This window comes from Vulpes lagopus, chromosome 17, assembly GCF_018345385.1.
Source record: "Vulpes lagopus strain Blue_001 chromosome 17, ASM1834538v1, whole genome shotgun sequence".
In the NCBI taxonomy this organism is placed as follows: Eukaryota; Metazoa; Chordata; class Mammalia; order Carnivora; family Canidae; genus Vulpes; species Vulpes lagopus.
Window position 1 is genome coordinate 5184342 of NC_054840.1, and position 19863 is coordinate 5204204.

Consider the following 19863-nt stretch of genomic DNA (forward strand, 5'->3'; position numbering starts at 1 on the left):
ATATACCAGACTGTTTAAAAAACAAGTATCACTAAAGGCAAGACATCGCTTAAAAAAAAAAAAAAAAAAAAAAAAAAAACCACCTTACTCTATTCCTCTAAATTTCCAAAATAAAAACAAAATTTATACCATAAATAAGACATTTTTAATAACATACTAATATAATCCTAAAACCATTTCATGATTTACTCAACATATCTGAAGCATCAACGGCTAGAAAGAGAAGCTCTTCAATGAGCCCCAAATCCACAAATACGTAAGACTAGTTCTAAAGACAGATCTGGGGGATCCCTGGGTGGCGCAGCGGTTTAGCGCCTGCCTTTGGCCCAGGGCACGATCCTGGAGACCCGGGATCCAATCGCACGTCAGACTCCCGGTGCACGGAGCCTGCTTCTCCCTCTGCCTGTGTCTCTGCCTCTCTCTCTCTCTGTGTGGAAAGGAAAGAAAAGGAAAGAAAAGGAAAGAAAAGGAAAAGAAAAGAAAGAAAAGAAAGAAGAGAAAGAAAAGAAAGAAAGAAAAGAAAAGAAAAGAAAGAAAAAAGAAAGAAAAGAAAAGAAAAAAGAAAAGAAAGAAAAGAAAGATCTTCAGAGTTTAAGATTAGAAAGTAGTAATCAATTTCTCCCACTGAGTGACATTAATATTAATTCCAGGAGAAACTGAATCTTAGCTACAGATTTCAGAGACCTACTCATTGGTGTTAATTCAAAAGAAATTTTCCACCATTTCTGACATCTTAAGCTAATGAGATCCTTTTTCATGTGAGTTATCAGACCCTTTTTCCCCTAAGCTTTCTTCTCCCACTAGTCCTCAAACACAGAAAAAATTTCTAGTATCATAAAGCCTCCCTGAGCTTGTGCCTCAGTGATTTCCTCAAGCTCTATAATCATATTTATAGCTTACCGCTACTGCCTTGACCAAATTAAAGTAGTACCAATAACAGATATTTATATCAAGAACTTATTATGTATGGCTAATAACCAGCAGAATTGTAAATACAAATCATACTAACTCCATTATAAATATCATCGGCTCAGAAACACAAACTCTTCTCATATACGTTCTACTTTCAGTCTATTTACGTAGTTAGTTCTTAAAACTTGTAACCAGAATTTCTAAGAATGAATATTGCTGCTCAAAAGTAGCCAGTAGTGATTTGACCAAGATGTAAAAATTTGATTTTTAAAAGAAACAAAGAATTAGTAGTAAAAGAACTGAACTGTAGCACTGGGCATTTAATTATCAAGTTACTGGGGATCCCTGGGTGGCTCAGTGGTTTAGCACCTGCCTGTGGCCCAGGGTGTGATCCTGGGGTTCCGGGATCAAGTCCCACATCAGGCTCCCTGCATGGAGCCTGCTTCTCTCTCTGCCTGTGTCTCTGCCTCTCTCTCTCTCATGAATAGATAAATAAAATCTTAAAAAATAATAATTATCAAGTTGCTTCCTCTAAACTACTCAAAAGTGGGGAGAGTGAAGAAGTAACACTGCTTAAATCCACTTGTCAATAAATTATACTTCTGATATTAAAAATTAAAAATCTGCAGTGGCTTCAGAAAGCTACCAACTGACCTCAGGCAGTATATGAACCTTAAGAGTATGAACCATGCACTTATAGGTTACATGTTGGCCAGAGACCAAACATACCTAAGTATTCTGAGAGATAAAATTCAACAGATTAAAACTCTAATCTTTACATTCTAAATTAACAGAATATGGGACATCATATCCATGGGGAGAAAAGCTATGCAAGAGTTTAACCAAGAATCAGCTAATACCTGGATTCTAATGTGAGCTTTATGCTCTTGGCCTTAATTTCACATGTAAAATAATGAGATTAGATTAGGTTTTATTTCAGCTTAAAAATTCTTAAGTCACTTAAATATGGGTATGAAGAATGAGAGTATAGAATAAAACAGCTGTATTTTTTACTCTTTATTAAGTAAGCTCCAATTATTCAGAGAACCCAAATGTGTAATAGAAGGAAAAAACTACTGATTCAAAGAATCAAGAAATTTTTATCTTTCACATTGTGTGTGTGCATGTGTGTGTTTAGAAATACTTTATCTTCAACATGGCAGTTGTTATCAAATGGTAAGAGATCAACTCCGGACTTTTTAAAATTTACTATGTGTAGTATTTTAAATGCAGGAAAGAGGTCAACTCAAGTCAGTGAGAAATATTTCTTAGTTAACAAAATTTCACAACTTGAATTTTGTGGTTTCAGTATAAATCAGGACATAGTTAAACGTTTGCTGCCATCTTGTGGCTAACTTATATGAAATCTTTCCATTAGCTGTTTATATTTTAGTTCTAGAATTATTAGCCATTCTGTGGCTAGTAATCAATAGATTGTATTTTAAGGAAATTTTCCCATTAACAGCACTTCAGTATTATGGCTATAAATTTGGAAAGGATTGCATAAGCCATCTAGTCTGATGCCATGATCAATGTACGAGTAATTTCTACAACAGGCAGTCACTATACTGCAAAGATCTCTTATATATGCATACCTTGAACTATGAAAAAAAAAAAAAACTCCTCCTAACAATGAGCACTTTTGTATGCTTTATAACTGTCTCCATCATTTTTCTAGCCAGCACTGCCATATCCCCTATGCTTCTGTGAATCTTTTTATGCAACAATCCTTTATTTATAACATATTGCTGGCCCATAGAAATTAAAAAAAAAAATCCTGCTAGATGAATTGTCCTATAAATGAAAATTAGGATAAATCAGTCAAATTTATTCCTTGGTTTTCCCTGTCACCTTTTGAAAAAAGAAATTGAAATTTTCTGCTTAAAAAAAAGTCTGTTAAGTGTTCTCAACATTTAGGTAGGAGGTTTTAATCAATTATTACCTACTCTATAAACCACTATAATTATACCTCAATAGCCTTCAAGGTTAGACTTAGCAAGATAAAATAAACATTTTACTCCAACAGGAATGTGCAAGGCAATCTTCATTACAGTACTACTGTAATGAAAAGGGTCATTTATCAATACATTCTCCTCTATGTCATTTGTACAAAGATGAAAGAGTCTATACCTGTTTATCACATGTCTCTCCCATGTATAATGAAGAAATAAAATTATCTGTAAAGGGATCTAGAGTTCATCCAAGATGTACTACAGGCTATCTGATTCCTATGAGTGATTTAACTTCAGTAATTTGATTTTCTCATGTATCTGCACTTTAAGCTGAATAAGATAATTATATATTCATAATGGTATTTGATTTTCAGAAGTTGGACTGAGAAAACTGGTTGGCAACTTGCCTGACAGAAAAAACAACTTGCTACAACTCATCTATTGCTTTCAACAAGATAAAAGAACAACAGAACAAGATGCCCTCTATTTTACAAACAGCCAGGTCAAAGAGCACCAACAAAAATCACAGTGTACATTAGAACAAGTCCCAAAAGCTTCACGAAGTCAAAAAGGCAAAGGAGTTAGTTATTAGGTTTTGAAGGGCCTACCTGTAAGCGAAGGACTCGTGTGTATTTTTTAAAAATCTTTTCCAAAACAACTTTTTAAACCAGTTTTCCTCAATACACATAAAACTAAAACTCTCCTACATCCATAATTGCAGAGTCATTAGAAATGTACAGGGTTAGTCTGAAGCATTGCAATCAAGTTAAAACTTTCATTACAATAGTCATTTAAGAACTTACAGCGTCTGCTTTACAAATAGTATTGGCTACATGTCGACATAACATCTTTAGCCAGTTTTCTTTTGGAAGTTCCTCTGAGGTCATCTGGAAACTGAGCAGCACATTTGCCCGCTCTGTTGGTGGCCTCACAAGCAAGGCAAAAGCATTATGGCAATCTAGGGTTTCAGAATAATTACAAACATTAAGTGTTACTCCCTGGAAAATGACAGATGTATGCAAGTTTAGTTTCCTCAGAGCAATAGAATTCCAATACAGTTATCTCTTTTCCACCCTTCCTCATCCCTCAACTTTTAACTGGACAAAGAATATCACCATATTACATTGAAAACTGGATAGAATTATAATACTAAGTTTTTTTTAAATAGATTTATTTTTTATTGGTGTTCAATTTGTCAACATACAGAATAAAACCCAGAGCACTCATCCCGTCAAGTGCCCCCCTCAGTGCCCGCCGAGTCACCCCCACCTCCCGCCCACCTCCCTTTCCAACACCCCTAGGTTCGTTTCCCAGAGTTAGGAGTCTCTCATGTTCTGTCTCCCTTTCTGATATTTCCCACTTATTTTTTCTCCTTTCCCCCTTTATTCCCTTTCACTATTTTTTATATTCCCCAAATGAATGAGACCATATGTTTGTCCTTCTCCGACTGACATATTTCACTCAGCATAATACCCTCCAGTTCCATCCACGTCGAAGCAAATGGTGGGTATTTGTCATTTCTAATGGCTGGGGAATATTCCATTGTAATACTAAGTTTTACGTGAGAAACCAACAATGATAATTTACTGACGCTATATACTACATGTAATATTTTCTATGAAATTTAATATTTTCTATGATAGTTTTTTTAATTAATTATATCATTTCTTAGAATTCCAGAATTTAAGTTTTAAATTAAAATGGCATTACAAGACTAATTTAAAGAAATAAAGTGTCCAAATATCAAAACTGTTAAAAAATATTTTTGGACCAAAATGCTAAAACAGAACCTATTTTAAATAATTATAATCTATAATTCAAATCTAAAAATATGGAGATGACTTAAATAAATGCACTATTATAACCCTTAACAGATCCAGAATCTGACAACCTAATAGATAGCAACATAAGCTGCTGCTCAAGTTTTGTTTCTAATAAACTCAAAGTCTTCCATCATGAGAGGATGGGATCAGTAATGGAACCAGCTTACACTGTAAAAATGTATGTCTAAAATCTAAAAGTATGGCCATACACACATCCCTAGATGATACTTTTTTTGGTAGGTATAAAATTTTGGTAATTTCAGGGCTTCAGAGAACCTTCCCTAACACTAACAAAGTTGAGTAAAAACCTTCCTTAATAAACATCTGACCCATGTTAATTCTACCATAGTTACTTTGTGTACATTTATTCATGTACTTCTTTCCAGGTCATATCCTAAACATATTCCTAGCAATGAAGCCATTGACAACAAGGAAAGAATAAGATGCAGAGCACATGTGATAGACCGGTGATTTCTTTTTGATTCTGAATAAAGGTAAGTTTTGTTGTGGAAGAGGCTAGGTTAGGGCACGATCTTGACATTTAACCATTTAAAAGCTCTTTGTTCCTTAGGGATGAAGAAATCCCACAGGTTGAGATAGCATTTTCATTTGAGAAAATAAGATACCAAGTAAGTTCCTAGAGAAGAGCTGAGATGGAAATAGAAGAAAAATTACTTTACCAAAACTAACCAACTATATTTAAAGATAATTTATCAGTTTAGAGATATCTGGGTGGCTCAGTTGGTTAAGCGTCCCACTCTTGATTTAAGCTCAGGTCATGCTCTCAGGGTCATGAGATTGAGTTCTGCATCAGGCTCCACGCTCAGTGGAAAGTCTACTTGAGATTCTCGCCTTCTCCCTCTGCCCCTCCCCGTTCACACATGCGCTCACTCGTTCTCTCTCTCTCCCTAATAAATAAATTTTTAAAATTAAAAAGATAATTTACCAGTTTAAAATAAAAACAAAAATAAAAACATGAGAATGAATCAAACCTAAAATGGATATAAACTATTTTCACTTAGCTAACAATTTATCCAGTGAGCATACCTTCTGTTTCTCTTATGTCCAGCACCTTCTTAATTTGAGAAAGAGGCATTAGATGAACATGCTTAAGAGAAGCTGGGGGTCGGGTGTGGCCAGGAGGACTCCTAAAAGTGCCAATAACCTTGTGTCGTTTTCTTGCTATCTGATTACAAAAAAAAAAAAATTCATATGGAAACAATTAAAGGCCAAATACTTAAAAATGATATTAATCATATAAACCTACATGCAATTCATCTATTTGTCATTCTAGAATTACTATGATAAGCAGAGTTACCATGTGACAAATTCATACATCCATGTAATTGTGTAGCAGAAATGCTCATATATTTAAGAGCCTAAAAGTCAGGAAAACAGACCAAAGGAAAAGATCTATGCAAAAGGTCCCAGAAGTATGAAAGAACTTAGAAACATCTGAAAAGGAATAGCATTGAAGGACAGAGGAATCTTCGACAAAAAGCCTTGAGTTCAGGAATGTTGGTCTGGGACCTCAGTACTGGGTTGAAAAGATAATTGATTTAACAGCAGAGTTCTCAATGAACTCAGACCCTGCACAAGACAATGAGGACAATAAAATAAGTAACACAGAAATGGCTCTGGTTCTCCTACTTACATACCATTGAGAAAGAGGCAGGGGAAGTAACAAACTAACTGAACAATACATTAAGCAAATGATACAAATTAAAAACTCAAGGTTTTACAGTGTTAAGATGTAATTTTACCTAAACTGGGAACTCTTGCAAGAGGAAGAGATAGGTAAAGTAAGTCTGGGGGAAGACAGGAGCAAAATCACAAAGGACCTTGTGATTCATAATGTACTGAATTCTGTGAATTTTATAAGGTCTTTAAACTTATCATTTTCATTTCCATGAAAGCCTACTGTATTGTTTCGCCATTTTAAAAGAACATCTTTTTCTGAGGTTATAATCATCAATTAAAGACATTAACACAAAATGATTTAGGGTAAGTTACTTAATGAATTTGAGACCGGTCAGTATCATGAATGTGACAAAGTTTAGCTAAAATGCACTACCCTATTGGCTAATCAGAAATGATCAAATGGGGATCCCTGGGTGGCTCAGCGGTTCAGCGCCTGCCTTTGGCCCAGGGCGTGATCCCGGAGTCCCAGGATCAAGTCCCGCGTCAGGCTCTCTGCATGGAGCCTGCTTCTCCCTCTGCCTGTCTGTCTGTCTGTCTATCATGAATTAATAAATAAAATCTTTAAAAAAAAAAAGAAATGATCAAATGGCAATCATATTCACACTGAAGCAGAAATATGATACAGATCTGCTACATATAAAATATTAAAAGTTAGTTTACATTAATACAGGAAAAATAAGTGCCAATACTGATGACATAAATGCTAGCACATCAAGATACAAACTCAAAACACAGATAAAATATAAAAAGGAAAATATGTCTGTGAATCCTCAATTAGTTTAGCTTCAGTAAAACATCAACGGTCAAATTTAAGAGAAGTCAATATAGATTTTATCCATTTTAAATGTTTCTAACTTTTACCATATTCATCATTCCAAATTTGCTAAGGTTTAAAAAAAAAAGCTGAAGAATAAAAGTTTAGAATTATAAACCTAAAAGTTCAAATTGAATGTGAAATATAGAACTGTTTTAGTCAATATGATTCTAACATAGGCAGCTAAAATAAACTAGAACAAAAAGTTAGTGGATTTAAGGTAAAGGAGATGAAGAACCAGGGTATCACATAATGGACTCAGAAGCTACAGACAATAACCAATGGCAGGAATTAAAGTGGTAGGTAGGTCAACGAGCAAGTTATAGAAAACTTCATGGAATTTAAAAAAAGATATATGATCAAAAATTTAAAGTAAGGCACAACTCTCTCAGGATTAAGAAGATAAAACCCAGAATGGATTAGCAGGAAGTATAGACAGTGGAGCCAGGTGATCTGGGCACTTCAATAGGGAAAAACCTTAAAAAGGCTTTAAGAGAAGCAAATAAATAGAAGTACTGAGCAACTATGTACAGTGAAACCCCACTGGAAATTGACTTCACCTTGCCCCTGTTCTCCAAAGCAAAGCAGGCTGACGTTCTCTTTATGGGGTGACAAAGTAGTTCAGAATTATCTGTCTCATGATTTTTTATGACTTTTTTACCTCAGGGTATGGTCAATTATGTGTAGTATTTTCACTGTCTTTTGTGTTTTGTGACATTATTGACCAATAAAAATATCATTTTTTATTAACCCCACTACAACAAAACTCTGCATTTAACATAAGTCAAGCTTTGGTGAGATTTTATTATACCTGTAACTGCACATGGTGGTTTCTCTAAAATTCTCTTGTATTTTATACTTTAAATAATAATGTAACCAAGAGTGCAGCACGTCAAGAGAAGTAAAAAACGATAAAAGGAAGAGGTATAGATTTTAAAGAAAAAGGAAACCCATCAAATCACTTCAATGAAAGCAACAGCAAGTAACAGAAATGTCAAAGGAGTCTTTTGGTTAATATATTTGTTTTATCAAAATACACAGTTTTCTCTTCTGATATGAAGGAAAATACACATCTTTGTATCTCCCATTTGACTGTTTAGTTGTTTAAAAATACACTATTAAGAAAAGGGTTGGAAAAGCACACGAAGGTGATTCCATTTGCCCACAGAACTGATATGGAGGAAATGTTTTAATAGATGAGAATTTTAGAATTATAATCATTGCACCCCTCTGATATACTAACTACTCATTCACCCTAAACCTGCTGTTTTAATGAAAAATCGGGGAATTGTAATTCATAGTAAATAATCAAGTTATTCTAATCTTCAACAAAATACTTGAAAAATTTCAATTTCAAATTATTTCATAGGTCCTGAACAAACATACACAGAAACAGTAAACTCTTAAAATTTCTGACCAAAGCATTTATTAGCATGGAAATAAACTAGATTTTCATTATGACTTGGCTTTTAAGTCATAAAAATTTATCATACTTTTTTTAGTATTAGGCCTTCTCTTTAAAAGCATTTTATTAATAGTATTAAACAAGTGGTCTCAAAAAGTGATTAAATTAACTTTAGCTTGTGTATTATACCTCAATCAAAGCTTGGCTTTAAATGTTCAGGCAGGTCACACAAATCAGCAGTGTTATTATACTATATTAAGCACAAATTTACCTCCAGGCAGTCATTGAAGAGAAAGAGAGTTACTTGTTCTCCTCTGTCACAGGGATGTTCACCTAGAGAAATTGTTTCAACTCGTTGGACTAAACTTCGATGAGAAGACAAAAGATTAGCCTGTATAGATTTAAAATATTATATAAGTAATCACTTGTTAGTAATCTTTTTAAAGTTATAATTTAAAAGAAAATGTTGCCAGGGCACCTGGGTGGCTCAATTGGTAAAGTATCTGGCTCTTGATTTTGGCTCAGGTCATTATCTCAGGGATCAGTCCCCATTTGGGCTCTGTGCTCAATGTGGAATCTGCTTGAGATTCTTTCTCTCTCTCTCTTCCCCTCCCTCCCAACCTCTAGAATAAATTTTAAAAAAAGAAAAGAAAAAGGTACTAAGCTTCTGTTCATATTAAAGCTATAGAACCTAATTAAGAAGAAAATAAATTGACAATCATCAAAAATGAATACTTACTGGGCATCCATCTACTTCATAAACAACATCAAAAATTTGCTTTTGAGCTTCTGTTTTTCTCTTATCCTCATTAATATGGCTGAAAGATTAAAAAGTTTAGTTTTAAAACTTCAACTTTTAAAACATTATGAAAACTGCATACAAAGATATCTTATGTCACTAAAAGAGATCTTGCAAGTGGTCTATCTTAATTCTGACAACTGAATCAGTTAAAATACTTCCTAAAATCCTAAAATCAGTTAAAATACTTCCTAAAAGTAGCCTACAATATTAAAAAGTTTCACAGGGATGCCTGGGTGGCTCAGTGGTTGAGCGTCTGCCTTTGGCTCAGGCTGTGATCCTGGAGTCCTGGGATCGAGTCCCATATCGGGCTCCGCGCAGGGAGCCTGCTTCTTCCTCTGCCTATGTCATTGCCTCTCTCTCTCTGTCTCTCATGTGAATAAAGAAAATCTTAAAAAATAAAGTTTCAGGGATCCCTGGGTGGCGCAGCGGTTTGGCGCCTGCCTTTGGCCCAGGGCGCGATCCTGGAGACCCAGGATCGAATCCCACATCAGGCTCCCGGTGCATGGAGCCTGCTTCTCCCTCTGCCTATGTCTCTGCCTCTCTCTCTCTCTCTCTGTGACTATCATAAATAAATAAAAATTCTAAAAAAAAAAATAAATAAAGTTTCACAGAATCCTTCAGAAAATTATGTTTTACTAATTTCTTTCCATATTATTATTATTTTTTTACTATACTCGCTATATACTTCCTAAAATATGTTTAAACCTTTACAAACTTCAGGTTAACAGAAGTTCTAAATATAAGTTCATTTAAGCTTTTATGAAGGTCATTCCCAAGTCACATGCTAATCATTTCACTGAAACAAAAACTAAGACTACTGCTTCCATACCAGATGAAATAGGAAGGAAAGGATACACCTTCTTCCTGAAACCAATGAAAAACCATCAAAATCTAAAGAAACAAGTCTGGGGAGCCTGGGATGCTCAGTTGGTTAAGCATCGGACTCTTGATTTTGGCTCAGGTCATGATCTCAGGATCCTTCGATCAAGCCTGACTCTACTCTGTGCTGGTTATGGAGTCTGCTTGGGATTCTCCCTCCCTCTCCCTGTGCCCCAGCCACCTCCTCCCCACCATGAGTAGGGTGCTCTCTCTCTCTCTCTCTTTTAAAAAAAGAAAAAGAGAGAGCAAGAGAAACAAACAAACATAGTTGTCAAGACACTGGGAAGTCAATTTATGAGACAGGAGACAAATAAGGCAATCCCAACTTTATGCTGTCTATAAGAGACACACACTTTAGATTCAAAGACCTAAATAGGCTGAAAGTTAAATGACAGAAATACTCTACCAAACAACAGCAAAATACACCTTCTTCTCAAGTGTATGTGGGCCATTTTCCAGGTTAAGCCATAAAACAGACCTCAAAAATTCTGAAAGGACTGAAATATTACAAAATATCTTCTCCCACAACAATGGAGTAAAATTAGAAATAACAAAAGGAAACTTTGGAAAATCACAAGTATGTGGGAATTAAACAAAACACTCCAAAATAACCAATGGGCCAAATAGAAATCAAAAGGAAATTAGAAAATATTTTGAGAAAAAACAAAAACATAACATATAAAATTTATGGTATACAACTAAAGCAGTACCCTATACATTTATAGCTATAAATGCATATAATAAAAAATATCTTAAATCAATTACCTAAACATGTCAGGTAATTGATTTAAGACACCAAGGGGGAGAAAAAAAAGTAAATCTAAACCAAGCAGAAAGAAAGAAATCATAGAGTAGAAATTATTAAAATAGAGAATATAAAAACTAACAGAAAAATCAACAAAATTAACGGGTTCTTTGAAAAGATTAACAATATTGATAATCCTTTAGCTAGACTGGCCAAGGGGAAAAAAAAGGCAAAAATTACTAAAATCAGGAATAAATAAATGATGGGACATCGCTACCAACCTTACAGAAATAAAAAGGATTATGAGAACAATGGACAACTGCATGCCAACAAATTAGACAGCTTAGACATAATGGACAAATTCCTACAAAGACACAAACTATAGAAACTGATTCAAGAAATAAAAAGTCTGAATAGATCCATAACAGTAAATTCAATTAGTAATTTTAAAGCCCAAATGGCTTCGCTGATGAATTCTACCAAACACCTAAGAACTAGTACCAATTTTTCCCAAGTTCTTTCAAAAAACAGAAGAGAAAGAAATACTTTCCAATGTAATCTAAACTAGAAGATGACATCACCAGAAAATTTTTTATCAATGTCCTTTATGAATATAGACACCAAAATCCTCAACAAAATACCAGCAAGACAAATCCAGGAACACATAAAAAGGATTATGCACCATTAACCAAGTAAGATCTTATCCCAGGTATATAAGCTTGAGTAAACAAGCAAAAATAAATAAATGTAATATACCACACCTATAGAATAAAGGACAAATACTACATGATCACTTAAATGGACACAAAAAAAGCATTTGACAAAATCCAATGCCCTTTCATGGTAAAGAACACTCAACAAACTAGAAATAAATAAGGACTTTCTCAAACTAATAAAGGGAATCTATAAAAGTCCCAAAGCTACAATCATACTCAACAGTGAACTGAATGCTTTCCCGCTAAAATCACTAACAGGACAAGAACAAGATGGTCACTCTCACCACTTCCGTTTAACATTGTAGGGGAGCTTCTGACCAGGGCAATTAGTCAAGAAAATGAAATAAAAGGCATCCAGACTGGAAAGGGAAAAAAAGAACTATCTTTATTTGCAGATGACATGATCTTATTCACAGAAAATCTTAATGAACCCACTAAAAAATTATTAGAACTAAAACACATTCATCAAGGTTGCAGAGTAGAGGATTAATATATAAAACTCTATTGCCTTTCTATACATTATACAATCTGAAAATAAAATTAAGAAAGCAATTCCATTTACTAAAACATCAAGGAATAAAGTTCTTAGGAATAAATTTCACCTAAGTATGACATTTCTAGAATGAAAACTCTAAAACATTGTTGAAAGAAAAACAAAATCTCTATCAAATTCCCCACTGTTCAAGTTTCCTCACCCCTTGCCATCCTCAGAAACTGACAAGCCAATTCTAAAAGCCAAATGCAAATTCAAGGAATCCACAATGGTCAAAACAATCTTAAAAAGGATAAAGTTGGAAGATTATTTCCCCATTTTAAAACTTAATACACAAAGCACAATAATCAAGACTGTGTGGTACTAGCATAATCATAGATGTATGGATCAATGAAATAGAATTAAGAGTCCAGAAATAAGTCCTCACATCTTTTGCAAAGATGCAAAAGCAATTCAGTAGAGAAACGATGGTCTTTTCAACAAATAAATACTAGACAGATTTCCACATAAAAAAAATGACCAATGCATACCTTGGCCCTTACACAAAAATTAACTCAAAGTGGATCACAGACTAACTGATTTTTACCTAATGACTAAAACCACAAGAACTTCTTAAACAGGAAAAAAAAAAAGTACCTTTATGACTTTGGATTAGACCAAAATTTTTTTTGATAAAATAACCACCCATAAAAATAACAAATTCAGACTTCACAAAATCTAGAAATTCTGTTTTTTCTGTTAAGAGAAAAAAACAAGCTACAGAGTATAAGAAAATATTTGCAAATCACCTATCAGACAAGGAACCATTGAAACTCAAATATACCACTGGTAGCAAGGTGAAATAGTACAACTACTTTAGAAACAGTTTGGCAATTTTTTAAAAGCTATACATACACCTACTATATGACCTAGCTATTCTTACCACTAGGTATGGAAAACATATATTCATACAAAGACTTGTTCACAGAAAATAATAGGGAAAAAGCACTACTGATAAAAGCAACAGTAAGGACTAATCTCAAAATAATCATGCTGTGTGAAAGAAGACTGATAAAAGACAATATACTGTCTACTTCTATTTAAATAAAATCCTAGGGATACCTGGGTGGCTCAGTGGTTTGGCACCTGCCTTTTGCCCAGGGTGTGATCCTACACTTAGGCGGAGACCCAGGATCAAGACCCACGTCAGGCTCCCTGCATGAGCCTGCTTCTCTATCTCTGCCTCTCTCTCTGTATCTCTCATTAATAAATAAAATCTTTAAAAAACCAAAAAAAATCCTAGAAGATGCAAAGTAAACTGATAAAAACAGCAGTGTTGCCCTGGGATGGCAGATTGGGAGAGAGGCAGGAAAAGAGATTACCAAAAGGCAGGAGTAAACTTTTGGAAGCAAAATGTTCCTTATCTTGATGGCAGTTAGTGATGGTGGTTTCAGGAGTATGTGTGTGTGTGTGTGTGTGTGTGTGTATAGATATGTATATATCTATATATATATATGCCAAAATTATTCAAACTACATTTGAAGCACCTATAGTTAAAAAAAAAAAAAACCAGAAACCATAAAACACATATATACTAAAGCTACTAGAGCATAGATCTATAACAAATTAATCTGTATACACTACGCATGTATAACTAACATTGTAAGAATCTCTTTTTAGGGGGTTTTGGTTTGCTTAAATGGCAAAGACTAGTTAATTGGCACTATCTCTTTATTTCCTTTACCTAAAAAATTATAGTTGTTTTAACCAACCGTAATAAGCATTTAAAACCTAGGCTAAATATTAAAAAATCTCATGAACTCAGATGTGGTCAAACTCTATTAGGTTTATAAATCAGCATCACAATTCAACATTGAAATAGGAGCTCCTACAACTCAACATTTATTGAAGACCTATTATGAGCACAGCATTGAGGATAAGGATATATTAGATTCTTAAATTCCCACAAAGCTTAAATAATGTTGAAAAAGAAAGAAATATTTAATCACCTATTCATCAGCATGGCTCATTATCTCTATAGCAGCCAACTGATACTATTCTAAGGGAAACAACAGGTCAAATGACTATTCCCTATTTGGGTTACTCTATCTTTGTTTACAGTACATATTATACATAAATAACAAATACTAAAAGCTACCATCAAAATAACACTGGCAAAGTACTCTACACACCAAATAGGTAAATTGAACAAGTAATAATCTTTCAAATTTATAAAAATACAAATAAAAATAAAATAAATGTTCAAAAATTCCATGTAAAAGTGAAGCTGTCAGAAAAAATGTGCAATTAAGTGCGATTGTCAACACAGAAGAGAATTTTTCTTCTACTTTGTATTTCAGAAGTCTTCTTAGGAAGTTGGATTTTATAGGTGACCTACATTCTGCAGTCACCCCAGTCTGACTTGTCAATAGAGAATAAAAGTGTTATTCTCAAAAAAAAAAGTAAGTAATAATCTTTCAGCTTTCTCTTCTGTAAAAATAAGTTGATGCTGACCATCTATTTCATAGTTTGTTGAAAGGTTCAAATTAAATTATGTGCAGAGTATGTTAAACCTTGAAGTGTTGAAAAAAACTATTATTATTATCCTTGGTCCCAAAATAACAAAGCAAAAGCATAAAGGCTAGCTGATTGGCATATAAAATACAAACATAAGCAAAATACAAAATATGCATAGCTCTTTCAGCAGCAACAGAGGCTGGTATTCGCTAACTTGAGCATAATTCTACTGCCAGACCTTCTCTCTAGAGCTAGCAAAGGCTCTAAGAGCTCCTTTTCAAGTACTTTAAGAAACTCTGTTTCATATAGAAGCACATCAGGGAATCTCAGAAGTCATTTAACTAAATCTATTAAACATGGTGAGGACATAAATTCTGAAGAGTTGAAGTGCCCTCATGCTCTATAAGGCAAAACAATTAATACAACAGCCTTTATTTCTGATTATAATAATCAAGAAAGATCATTTTTTAAAAGATTTATTTATTTATTTACTCACGATAGACAGAGAGAGAGAGAGAGAGAGAGAGGCAGGAGGAGCGAGAAGCAGGCTCCACGCCGGAAGCCCGATGTGGGACTCGATCCTGGGACTCCAGGATCGTGCCCTGGGCCAAAGGCAGGCGCCAAATCGCTAAGCCACCCAGGGATCCCCAAGAAAGATCATTTTTAAGTGTATTTACCTATTTATTTTAAATAATCTCTACACTCAACATGGGGCATACCCCCTAAGAAGATATGGTGTGTATGTATATGTATATGTAGATTATATATATACATATGTGTGTATATATATACACACATATACATACATACACACACACATACACACACGCATGCACAATGGACTATTACTCAGCCATCAGAAAAAAAATCTGGCCCCTTGCAACAACATGCACAGAACTACAGGGTATCATGCTAAGTAAAATAAGTCAATCAGAAAAAAAGGACAATTACATAATTCACTCATATTTGGAATTTAAGAAACAAAACAAAGGGGCAGCCCTGGTGGCCCAGCGGTTTAGTGCCACCTTCAGCCCAGGGCATGATCTTGAAGACCCAGGATCGAGTCCCAAGTTGGGCTCCCTGCGTGGAGCCTGCTTCTCCCTCTGCCTGTGTCTCTGCCTCTCTCTGTTTCTCATGAATAAATAAGTAAAATCTTAAAGAAAAAGAAAGAAAGAAGAGAGAGAGAGAGAGAGAAACAAACAAACAAACAAACAAACAAACAGAGGAACACAGGGAAGGGAAGAAAAAAACTAGACGAAATCAGAGAGGAAGACATATCCTAACAGATTCTTAAAAATAAACAAACTGAAAACAAACAAACAAAAATAAAGAAACTGAGGGTTGTTAAAGGGGTTGGGGGTGTGGGGACTGGGTAACTGAGTGATGGGCATTAAGAAGGGCACGCCAAGTAATGAGCCCTGGGTGTTATATAAGACTGATGAATCACTGAACAACTCTACCTCTGAAACTAATAATACACTATATGTTAATTAATTGAACTTAAATTAAAAAAAGAAAGAGCATCTCTGATTAGAGCTATGTCTCCAAGTTAGACCTACAGTAATTAGCCTAAATTTAACAATCAAGCATCCAAGTCAATTCCACAGAGTTTATACTTTTAGTACATCTACAACCAACCCTATCAATTTATATTCCATTAAATTCAAGGTAAGAAATAAGAAGTTAAAAATAAAAGTCAAAAGAAGTATTATAAAGTATTATGAATCTTTTCTTTTATTTCACCACAGTCAACTTCCTGAGTTACATTTGGGTAGTTTAAACGAAGACAAGAATATGCTATGACTTGTCTCCAGGATCATGCCCTGGGCTGAAGGTGGTACTAAACCGCTGAACCACCTGGGCTGCCCCTCACATTATCAAATTTCTAAATCATTGTTACTTTCTATGCAGAATAGTTTAATACCTTCAGAAATCAATGTTTTCTATTAATCAATGTATTCTTACAATACTTCTCTCTCATCATTTTCTACACTATTAGAAAAATAATTTAGACATCACTTTATAAAAACTTGCTATTGATATTTTTCTCTCCATTCATGATTCTAATTGTTCTACAATTCCATTTTAATCTCAGAAACAATAAGAAATTGAAATAATCCACTTACGTCATTACTTCCTTTAGTGATCCAATAGCTTTTTCTAGAGTGCCTTTGTCAGGATTTTCTTCAGCTGTATGCTTCCTAAGATCTGTTATGATAAAATGAGTTTTTTTATGAGGAAAAATCCCCCCCCCCCAAAAAAAAAGAAACCCACCACCCTGCTTTGTAAAGTTAAATCATACTGCTTTGTCCATATGTTTTCCTTAGAATTTAAAAAAGGACTAGAAAAATAGTAACAAAAAAAAAAAAAAAAAGTTTTTTTTATCTAAGACTTCAAAATGCCCTCCATCTTGGGGTACCTGGGTGTCTCAGTTAAGTGCTTGATTTGGTTCAGGTCATGATCTCAGGGTCCTAGGATACAGCCCCATGTCATTGAGCTCAGTGGGGACCCATCTGCTTGTCCCTCTCCTTTGGCCCCTCCCCCTACTATGCGCACATGCTCTCTCTCTCTCAAATAAATCTTTAAAAAAAATAAAATACTGTCCATTTTGATATAGGTTGGTTAATTTTTAAAGATATTATCTAAGCTTTACTTCAAAAAAGGTTTTATGCAATGTTCCCTTAGGAACTCTCTTCTTACACATTTGTTCACAGATTTTTTTCTTCCACCTTTTTTATTGGCTAAATTTCCAGAATATGTACAGGTTTTCTTACACTGCTGTATCAATTCCCTATTAGTAAAGTTTGGGGACACCTAGGCTCCTCAAACTCTCTCCATAGTGCTGAGAAGTCATTATATATTTCATGTTGGAGCCCATGGCTCTATCACAGAGAGCATTCAGTAACCTTGAAAGCAGGTTTTGTTTAACTTAGAGGCTCATGACATGCTGATGTTTTGATTCTTATCTAGGTTAAGTTCCCTATGCCATGTCCCATCTGATGATTCCCTAGTACCATACCCACACACTCTTTTAAGTTGGAATGATAGGAGAAAGGCTTAGAAACTATTTGATGGATTTCTACATGTACATAATGAAAAATAATGAAGATAAGCAAATAATCCAAAAAAAAAAAAAAAAAAAACCACACTGCTTTGTAAAGTTAAATCACACTGCTTTGTCCATATATTTTCCTTAGAATTTAAAAAAGCAGGACAGCTTTTAAAGATGGGGGAAATCATCTTATAAACTATTCTAAACTAGATTTAAAAACCTTTAAAAGAAAATGATCAATTTTTTAAATTACTACTATAATTCATATACTACCCAAAATATTGTTTTAAGGATTTTATTTATTTGAGAGAGTGAAAAAGAGAGAGCATGAGAGAGAGACCACAAGCAGGTAGGTGGGTAGAGGGAGAAGTCTTGCCACTAAGCAGGGAGCCTGATCCGGGACTCAATCCCAGGACCCTGGGTTCTTGACCTGAGCCAAAGGCAGGTGCTGAACCAACTGAGCCACCCAGGCACTGTACCTAAAATATTTTAAAAAGGAAATGATTAAACAGTCACAAAATTAGCCTCCTTATCTACTATCCATACAATGTGCTTAATTCGGTTTGTAATTTAGTTTTCATACTTAATTTTAAAATATAAAAACTAACCGTGTCCTAAAAATATTCAATACTTTAGTCAGCTAAATGTAAAGGCATATATATAAGCTTTTCTTTTGCTATAAGCAAAATTTATTCATAAAAATTAACTCTGGGGCAGCCCGGGTGGCTCAGCGGTTTAGTGCCACCGCCTTCAGCCCAGGGCGTGATCCTAGACTCCCGCATGATCCTGCTTCCCTCTACCTGTGTCTCTGCCTCTCTCTCTCTCCCTCCCTCTCTCTCTCTCTGACTCTCAAGAATAGATAAAATCTTTTTTTTTTTTTTTTTAAAGCCTTCCTTACCTTTTCTTAAAAAAAAAAAGTTAACTCTGTAGGGATGCCTGGGGGCTCAGAGGTTGAGCATCTGCCTTTGGTTCAGGTTACGATCCCAGGGTCCTGGAATCAAATCCTACATCAGGCTCCCTGCAGAGAGCTTGATTCTCCCTCTGCCTATATCTCTGCCTCTCTGTCTCTCATGAATAAATAAGTAAAATCTTGAAAAAAAAAATTTAACTTTGTAAAAAAAATTTTTTTGACTGTTTAAGCTCTAGATTAAATGGATGCAGGCTTCAAGAGTGTTCTGTACAATTTAAGAAAAAGGTTAAGCATTAGACTAAGTATACAGAACTTAAGGTTAAGAGAAGAACTAAATAATTTGAGACATGAATTATCTCTTGCTTGTGATTTTATGGGTGATTTTTACTTACATAGATGTAAATTGATTCTGAATTAGTGACACGCCATGAAATATAAGAGAGTTTTGTTTCTGTAGAGAAACAAAAACTAAAATAATAGTCAATGTAATTGATACGGTAACAAATAAGGCATTGTAGGAGCCTGAATTACCTGTGATTTTAAGATTATCCATAAAGATATTTTCTATATAAGACATAAACTTTAATGCTGAAATCTAAGAAAATTATAAAATGAAAAGAATTTCAAAATTGTTAGAGCAAAACAGTTTCTTAAAAAACATCCAAAACAGTCTGAAAACAGATCAGACAAGTACCATTTAAAAGTAATGCAACACTGGGTAACCTCTGTACTGGTCGAATGAGAAGTTCAACAAGGCTTTGCCGTCCACATTCTGGTTTAGCTTGATTTATCTGAAAGGAATTTCACAATAAAAAAAGGTTTTCTGCAAATATTAAACACCTTACATTTATTAGATTACACCTCATCACTAGTGCCCTGAAAAGAACTAATAGAAGAGATGGGGTGGCAGTGATTCTCTAGAAGATTACTGTGGTTGAATAATCTTCCAGGGCCTGAAATGAACTCTTGGCTACTCAAAGATTAACATCTTAAACACAAAGTGAGTTTCTCTGCACATTTCTTCTATAAATTCTATCCTAAATTTCACTTGAGTCTACACCACTCACAAAAAAAAAAAAAAAACAAAAAAACAAAAAAAAAAACCCACTGGTTTTTGAAGTATTAATTATGCAGATACTATTGAGTAAACAAAATAAAGCACT

General features: G+C 34.4%; 1 protein-coding gene across 6 annotated transcripts in view; it reads right to left on the reverse strand.

Moving 5' to 3' along the window:
• Positions 1-19863, reverse strand: part of ECT2 (epithelial cell transforming 2) — a 62417-nt gene that overhangs the window by 10728 nt on the left and 31826 nt on the right. For all 6 annotated transcript variants that reach the window (XM_041731444.1, XM_041731442.1, XM_041731447.1 and 3 more), the window contains 6 exons: positions 19395-19491; positions 16865-16946; positions 9347-9425; positions 8879-8998; positions 5735-5873; positions 3668-3822 (listed from right to left, as the gene is read on the reverse strand). In XM_041731444.1, the coding sequence (XP_041587378.1) occupies positions 3668-3822; positions 5735-5873; positions 8879-8998; positions 9347-9425; positions 16865-16946; positions 19395-19491 (672 nt within the window). The remainder of the gene's footprint in view (positions 1-3667; positions 3823-5734; positions 5874-8878; positions 8999-9346; positions 9426-16864; positions 16947-19394; positions 19492-19863) is intronic.